The 8,541-nt window shown below is 52.9% G+C and overlaps 1 protein-coding gene across 1 annotated transcript; it reads right to left on the bottom strand.

Annotated features, from left to right (window-relative positions):
• Positions 1 to 4,979: 4,979 nt before the first annotated feature.
• On the bottom strand, positions 4,980 to 7,979 carry LOC127775820 (cytochrome P450 734A4). Its single transcript, XM_052302125.1, has 5 exons — positions 7,607 to 7,979; positions 7,305 to 7,528; positions 6,951 to 7,198; positions 6,450 to 6,852; positions 4,980 to 6,347 (listed from the first exon to the last, which is right to left on the bottom strand). The coding sequence occupies exons 1-5, from the start codon at positions 7,878 to 7,880 to the stop codon at positions 5,880 to 5,882; spliced, it is 1,617 nt and encodes a 538-aa protein (XP_052158085.1). The 5' UTR covers positions 7,881 to 7,979; the 3' UTR covers positions 4,980 to 5,879.
• Between the last annotated feature and the right edge of the window lie 562 nt (positions 7,980 to 8,541).

Raw genomic sequence — 8,541 nt, 5'->3', positions numbered from 1 at the left:
GGTAGTGCGAGAAAAAAAATGGTAGGAGAGACAACTACGGGGAAGGAGAAGAAAGGTGAGGAAACATATCATATGCTTCGTTAATGTTGAAGTAGGCAATTGCCGGGTGCAAAGGAAACAACATGTACATTAACATGTAGAAGTGTAGTGTCGATCCAAAAATATATAGGATTGAATGTACGTATCTTTGGACACAACGTTGGTATTTCATTAATATAGAATTAGGTGATTATAGCCATTGGAACTATGATAATACCAAATTATTTTCCCAAAAAAGTATGATCTATCCATTCTCATCTGTCGGTGTACATCTAGCTGAGGTTTTTCATTGCCCACTACGTATATGTACACACGCCGACATGTCACCGTGCTGCTGGTACCCAACTGTTGACGAAAAAATCGAACACACCGGCCTGGGAGATCTGCTTAGCTCCAGTGCAGGTCCAAATATGATGAGATGCGGGCGTGCCAGTCAATTTGATCCTGCAACTGACGAGATATGCAAATATTAGATCAAAATAGCCAATCGGCTGACAAACCGATAGAGTAGTTCCAGCCGATAGCCGATGCCGATACCAGCCGATAGCGATAGGGTTTAAGCAATCGGCTATATGTCAAATGTAGATAATGATATAAAGGCAATCGGCTGATGATGATGTAATATAGCAATATAATCCAGTAGAAACCAATCGGCTAACAATATGATATAGTAGAACAAGTATTGATTCGAAGGTTAAAGCACCCATCAGCTGGAGGTCCGATGTCATGAAATCCACAAGATTAAATTAAACAATGAAACATTTGTTGTCATCGGCTAAATCCAACTTATATGTATATGCAATCCTTATGAGCCGATGCAACGTCCAGATAACTCACCGGCTGAAACCTCGATGAAACCCTTATTGGCAATCAATAAGCAGGTTAGAGATTATGGTTCTAAGCACGACTTAGTAGATCAAACTTAACTGATGCAGTACTAAGTATGAAAAGAAACACAATATCTAGACAATCAAGCCGTTGACTGATTTTCAGGGTGGTAGATGCCTAGGCTAATCTAATCTAGCAACGCGATTTAGCCGATACCGGCAGAAACCCTAAAGCGAGAGACAGCCGATAGAGCTAAAATGATATGCTAAGACTAGATTAACAGAGACATGATAGATAGGTAGGCAAGTATATCATCCAAACCAGAGCAATCCAAGATGTCGAATGTACTGATGCAGCCTTGAACGACGCCGATGTAGATGATACAATTGCCTGGGCCGACGGAACATTGAACTTACCCTTTCGCCGGAGATCGAACACCGATGCAGCCCCGCGTCAGGTGCCAAGTCCCGCCGGACGATAAAATAAAGTAGAAAAGGTAAAAGGTGGCGATGCGCCGAATTGTATTGATCGTGAGGATAGATTACAATGACCCCAGGTGTACATATTTATACCCATAGGTTGATACAAGTCCTTGTCGGACAAGAAAGAAACCTTCCTAAAGATAAAAGGAAAAGATAAAGTTCTTATAGGACACGAAACACACTTTCCTAAAGATAAAAGAAAACTAACAAACTATTCCTATTTAATAGATAACTTGACATGCCGCATTCTCTTTAAACTCGGTCACTTATGGATAAGCTTCTATTAGTAGATTGATTTCCTTAGCCGAATATAACTGGAATCCGACTATTGGCGACTTGATAACTCCCATTGGCTGATCCCGAGATGCTGCAGCCGATAATGACTCTAAGCCGATGACGTCTTTGCCGATTACCAAATTTCATCGTTAGAATGTTTTTTCTTATTTTATTAGTAGTCTTATAGTAGTCTTAGATTTTACATTTTGATGAGCCTCATTTTAAAGAATTCAGATTATAAGACTTTTCTACTATTGCCCACATTCATATAGATGTTAATGAATCTAGGCACACATATATATCTAGACTCATTAGCATATATATGAATGCAGGCAGTGCTAGAAAGCCTTATAATATACTCCCTCCGTCCTAATATATTAAAACCTAGGACAGGATGGGACATTTTCTAGTACTACGAATCTGAACAGACTGTCTGTCCAGATTCGTAGTACTAAAAAATGTCTCATCTGTCCTAGGTTTTAATATATTGGGACGGAGGGAGTAAAACGGAGGAAGTATAAGTATGTCGAACGTTGGGCTGGTGTCTTTGGAAACCGAGGATCTCAAATTCTCAATCCGCGCGCGGTCCCGCGGGTAGAGACAAGCAAAGGAGGAGAACCAGCGCCACGCCAACGACGACCGGTCGATGCATGCCCGGATGCAACCCCAACCCCCTCGCGCTCGCGCGGGCGGGCGCGCCGCATATGCACGAGCAACACATGCGCGCGCGCGGGAGCGAGAGGGGAAGGCAGGCAGGCCGGCATCCCGGGTCCGCCACCCGCGCCCCGCCCCCCGGACACGCGGGGTGCACCAACCCGCGCGCGTGTCCCGCGCCGCCCCGGCCGCGCCCGAGTACGTCGTCATCGCCACACGCACGCAGCAGCAGCAGCCGCATCTCCCTCTCTCTCCACCCCCGCGCGGGCGGCCCGCGCCCGATTTGGCGGTGTCGTCCGTCGCGCTACGCTAGCTTGCGTGCGGCGCGCGCGCGGCCACCCACCACACGTCGCGTCGACCGGTCGATCTACGCCTGCGCGCGCGTCGTCTCGTCTCCCGTCGCGTCGCGTCGCGTCCGCGCTGAGCTGAGCTGGGGGGGCCGCGCGCTGCTGTCTCGTTACGCCATCATTCATATGCGTCGTCGTCTGGCGCGCGCCTGATCTGACCGGAAAGGCTGCCTTTTTGCCTGACGTGCCGGCCGGCCGGTCCGCGCGGTCCGTGACTTCCTCCGATCCCTTGATCACAGCCCGTGGATTTTGCCCGTCACGGCAGGGGGAACGTACGTGTCATCATCGGCCTCCTCATCGATCGATCATCCAAACCACAACTCCACGACGGCCTACGTAACATCGATCCTCTCGTTTCGTTACCTTCGCTCTCCTTTTCCGACCGAGATATAACTTTCCACGAAAAGAAAACGAGCTTTCTCTACATGGAGTTCAACTACCCTACTACTACTACTACTACTACTACTACTACTACTACTACTACTACTACTAGACTAGTATGATTACATGCTGAATTGCTAGTGCTTCTAGTAGCAACATAATTAATCCAAGCTAAGGAACCATTTGAATAGAAGAATATAAAAACACTGGTTTATTACAAAGTATTGTAAAATACAGAAAAACACAGAAATAATCATTTGATTAATTTAACCCTTTTTTTCACGAACGCGTAAAAGATTGCACGTCAATATATATTGAAGAAAAAGAGTTTAAGTTACATGAGGCAATCAGCCAGACCAGCCTATTCTAGAGGAAGGGAGAAAAAGCAAATGAAAAAAAAACTGAAGCTTAGGGAGACTACGGCGGCTAAAAACAGACTCCAAGCAGGGGGAAGGGGCAAGCCACGCTAGACTCCCAACAAATCCCCAAAAGCGGCGACGCCAGCTAAAGACCACAGATGGCCCTCAGAGTGGATGGACTCCAGAACCACTGAGGCCGAAGAGAGAGCGGAGTCGAAAACCCTAGAGTTCCGCTCCTTCCACATATGCCAAGAGACCAGGCGCACTAGGGAGTCGAAGCTGTCGCGGAGGTGCTCAGGTAAGCAGGCCCTGGAGGACGGCCACCAGTCCTAGAACCAGCTGCCACGGTGGGGAGAGAGGGCAGCCCAGCCAGGAGGCGACAACACCCGAAACCAGACCTGCCGAGTGAACACGCAGTCGAGGAGGATGTGGTTTGCCGTCTCAAGATCCTGAGCGCAAAAGGGCCAGGCCGAGTGACTATCGATGCCACGCTTCTGGAGGAGATCAGCCGTCCAGCAAAGCTGCTGGAAAGCAAACCAAAGAAATGACTTGCATTTGGCAGGACCCTTTGCATGCCAGAGAAGATCAGCACAGGCAAAGGAATGCTGGCCATAGAAGAATGCCTGGTATGCCGAATGCGCTGAGTAGCGCTGGTCAGCCGTCCAACGTTAAATGAGACGATCCTTGACACCCGGCGAGAGCTGTACATGAAGCACCTCATCCCAAATAAGGAGAAATTGGGAGATGACCGGGATAGTGAGGGCACCGCGGATATCAGAGACCCAAGAGTTGTTGCTAGGCCAGAAGCAAATGTGCGCGAACCTCGGAGACACTGGGGAACGACGAAGAGGAGATCTAGAGCCAAGGACGCCACCGAGCGGCCGTCGATCCGTTGGTCAGACCAGAAGAGCATAGACTCACCATTTCCTAGCAAAAAGAAGGTGGATGCCATGAACATGTCGGAGACGGTCTGCTCGACTGGGGCCTTCAGGCCATCCCAATAGGGGTTCCCTGAGCGCTGGAGCCAGAGCCAGCGAACACGCAGGTCAAACCCTGCCAACCTGAGGTTAGGGATCCCCAACCCACCACAAGTTTTGGGGCGACAAACGTTCGTCTAGGACACCCGACACTGCCCGCCATGAGCCGAGTCCGTACCTGTCCACAGGAAGGCGCGGCACTTCTTGTAAAAGGCCTTAATAACCCAGACTGGTAGGCCGATCGCCATAGATACATGGACCGGAATGGAGGAGAGAACTGTCTGGACCAGCACAGAATGGCCAGCTAGAGTGGTAAGTTGTCCCTTCCAAGGCAGGAGTCGATGGGAGACTTTATCCACAAGCAGTTGCAAGCTGGCCGCCTTCGGCAACTTGCGAACGAACAACGGAATGCCGAAGTAGGTGCAAGGGAAATCAGAAACCGAGCAGGGAAAGCAGGACTGAACCAGCTCCAGGTCCTCAGCCGAGCAACGGATCGGGGTGATCGAACATTTGGCAAAGTTGGTGCGCAGCCCGGACGTGGCACCAAAAACATAAAGAATACCCTGGATGAACTCGAGATCCTGATGAATCGGGGAGAAGAAGAGGACCAGATCATCAGCATAGAGGGAGGCGCGGTGTTGCAAGGCCCGATCATTGAGCGGAAGGAAACCACCGGAGTCGGAGGCGTTGCGGAGCATCGCATTGAGTACATCCATAACCAGAATGAAGAGCATGGGAGAGAGAGAGGATCCCCTTATCTCGGAAAGTCAAAAATCTAACGAGAGTCCCTAAAGCACAAACATTTCCCTAAATGTTTGGGCTTTCTAGCTATTGATGAAATCAAAACCTCATTGGTCAATAAGATATGCTGCAGCTGCTGCTGCTACTAGTACCAGTACTATGTGAAGAGGAGCTACTCCAGCAGGCTTCGGTTACAGATTCTACTCGATCGATGAATGAATAGATTGTCAACACAACAACCACACCGACCAGACGCTAGAAAGGAGAGGAGCACAAGGCTGGAATACCGTGTACAACCAATTAATCAAATCTCGATCTCTCCCTTCCTCTCTCTCTCTATGTTTTCTTTTTTGTGTGTTTTTTCCAAATGGAATTCTCCTTTGCTGTGAAGTGCCGGGTGTCCCGAATCAAAATAATCACACCCCTGTACACAACACACACATACAGGTACATGCATTGATCGATACATACACCAGAATCCACGCGGAGGAGAAGAGAACAAATGGAAGCAACCGAGCAGTGGATGTGTGGGGCTACTGCTACTACCCTACTACTGTCTCTCTTCTTCTCTTCTGAGAGTTTCTGACCCATCAAATCCCTAAAAGTTGTGCTCTGATCGTACCACTAGTCTGTTAGCGAGGGCATTTTCGGAATCCGGCCCTGCCCCTGCCACGGGGCAGACCCTTTTGTTAGTTGTCTCTTGGCCTTTTCCTGTGTCACTATGCACACAACGGACAGGGGCTTTCCTGTCTTTTCCTAGCTAGCAATACTAGTACTCCTACCTAGTAGTAGTAGCTAATTGGACGGCTGAGATTGGCGCGGCCGGAAGATCAACGGCGCGCCGTACTGCGGGTGGAGCAGCATCAGCACGGTGGGGGCGTGCACGTAGGTGGGCGAGAGCGCGAGGTCGAAGCGCTGGAGGAGGACGGCCATGGTGAGCTTGGCCTCGAGGATGGCGAGGCTCTGGCCGATGCACATGCGGGAGCCCAGCCCGAACGGGATGAAGGCGAGCGGGTGCTTCGCCGCGCGCGCCGCGCCGCCGGCGAACCTCGCCGGGTTGAACTGCGCCGCGTCGGGCCCCCACAACCGGGCGTCGTGGTGGATCGCCATGATCGGGACGAGCAGCTCCGTGTCGCGCGGGATATGGATGCCTCCGGCGTCGCCGTCGCCACCGCCTCCGAGGGTGACGTCGAACTTGGCGCGGCGGATGGTGGCCACCGCCGGCGGGTACAGGCGCAGCGTCTCGTTGAGGATCATCCCGAGCTGGAAGAAGATGACAGCGAGAACCAACAAGGTGAGACTTTTGTCGGCGTGGAATTACGGGAATACCCCCACTGGGCCATGGATATGGTTTGGTGTGCGTACCGTCTTGAGCTTGGGGAGGTGGTCCTTGGTGGGGAGCTCGCCGGCGGCATCGCCGCAGACGGCGAGGACCTCGCGGCGGGCGCGGTCCTGCCAGTCCGGGTGCATGGCGAGCAGCACGGTGGCCCAGGTGAGCAGGTTGGTGGTCGTCTGCTTGCCGGCGAAGAAGAAGGTCTTGCACTCCTCCACCATGTCCTCCACCGGCATCGTCCTGTTCACGCCGGCATTGATCATGAGCCCCAGCAAGTCGTTGAAGCCGCTGTCCTGCTTGTCTTTGAGCTCGGTGGTGGTCTCGTCTTCCTCGCCGCCGTCGCCGCCACTGCGCCGGCCGATGAGCCGGACCAGGCCGCGCCTGATCTCCCTGTCCAGGCCCCACGACATCCTGTTCTTCTTGGTCGGCAGGAACCTGTTCGATCGAATTCCGGCGCCAACCGTGAGCCCAATTTCGGCGAGAATGGCGAATCGTTTGGGAGTTTTTTGGGTTGTTCGTGGCGTGTACCGTACCTGTATCCCGGGACGAGCACCTTGCGGAAGGCCTCGGAGGCGAACGCCATGAGGCGGGCCTGCATGCGGAACACGACGCGGCCGGAGTCGTAGCTGCGGCCGAACGTGGCGCGCGTGATGGCCTCCTCCGCCACCGCCTGGAACCACTCCGCCACGTCCACCTCCACCTCGCCGCCGCCGGCGCACGCCATGGCGCGCCACCTCTCCGCCAGCGCCGCCACCGACCTGCCGACGTGCGGCACCAGCCGCTGCAAGAGAGAGACAGAGACAGAGCACGTGTCAGCCATCGTCGTCGTCGTCATCGCGGGTGCGCCCCGATCGATCGGAGGATGAAGAAACAGAGGAGAGACTCACGTTGAGGTTGTCGGGGTAGAAGCCGGGGGTGAGGACGCGGCGGTGGTGAGCCCACTTGTCGCCGTGGAGGCTGACGAGCCCGTCGCCCTCCAGCTGCCGGACCACGGGGTGCGCCTCGTAGCGATCGAACGCCTCGGCGCGCGTGAGGAAGATCTCCCGCACCATCTCCGGCTCCGCCACCGTGAGCCGCGGCGTCGGCCCGAACCAAATCAAGAACGTCGGCCCTGCAACCGCGACGACCGCCATTAATCCATCTGATCAGACACGAGCAAGCACACAAAATCCATCCGTCCTCAACATACCGTAGATCTTCCTCCAGTAGTGGTAGAACGCGAGCACCCTGGGGAGCGCGTTGTGCGGCGCGGCGGGCGGCATGGGCTTCGCGGTGGCCTCCGCCATGAGCGCCACCATCTCCCTCACGCACCCGACGAGGAACCGGTACGGCGGGCCGCGCACCCCCTGCCCCGCGAAGTGCGCCTCCAGCCGCCTCGGCCGCCACCACACCGCGTCCGCCACCCTCGCCGCCACGTGCAGCAGCAGCAGCACCGCCGCCGCCACGGCCACCGCCTCCATCATCTCCTCCCCTGTTTCTTGAAACAGAGCACACAAACGCAGAGAGATCAGGTCGCCACCGGTGGTTGCGCCGGTGAGTGGTGGCGGCGGTTGGGTTGGGGGTTTGGATTCGAAATGGGAAGGCGAGGATGGCGGGAGGAGGCGGGGGTTATATAGCGAAGCGGGGCGGCGGAGGTGGGGCCCACCGGCCCAGCACGATGATCTGTTGGTGGTGGCTGCTTGGTAAATTCAGATGGGATGGAGAGAGAAAGGGGGGAGGCGTCAACGAGGTAGGTGAAGTGTGAGAAAACCGCCTTCAGTTCAGCTGACCGAGCTTGGGGGTGCTGACGTGGCATTTTCATTCTCTTTTTTGTAGAACAACATTTTCATTCGTTGCAGTTGGGAAAAATGAGAGGAGGGGAGTGAAGGCAAGGCTTTTGCTTGCGTGTGCTGCTTACTCTTGAGTGATTGAAAGTTTGTGATGTACTCTCTCAGTCCCAAATAAACCCAAATAAACGCAGGCATAAATTTTTTTTCAACTTTATTATCCGTTTTATTTAATTTTTTTATAATAATATTTTTTATTGTTATTAGATTATAAAATATAAATAACATTTTATACGTGATTATATTTTTTAGTGTTTTCAAAAGAAAAATTTAAATAAGACGAACGATTAAAGTTGAA

This window comes from Oryza glaberrima, chromosome 6 (assembly GCF_000147395.1).
Source record: "Oryza glaberrima chromosome 6, OglaRS2, whole genome shotgun sequence".
Classification (NCBI taxonomy): domain Eukaryota; kingdom Viridiplantae; phylum Streptophyta; class Magnoliopsida; order Poales; family Poaceae; genus Oryza; species Oryza glaberrima.
Note: the sequence above shows the minus strand (reverse complement) of the source record. Positions and strands in the feature narration are given on the sequence as shown.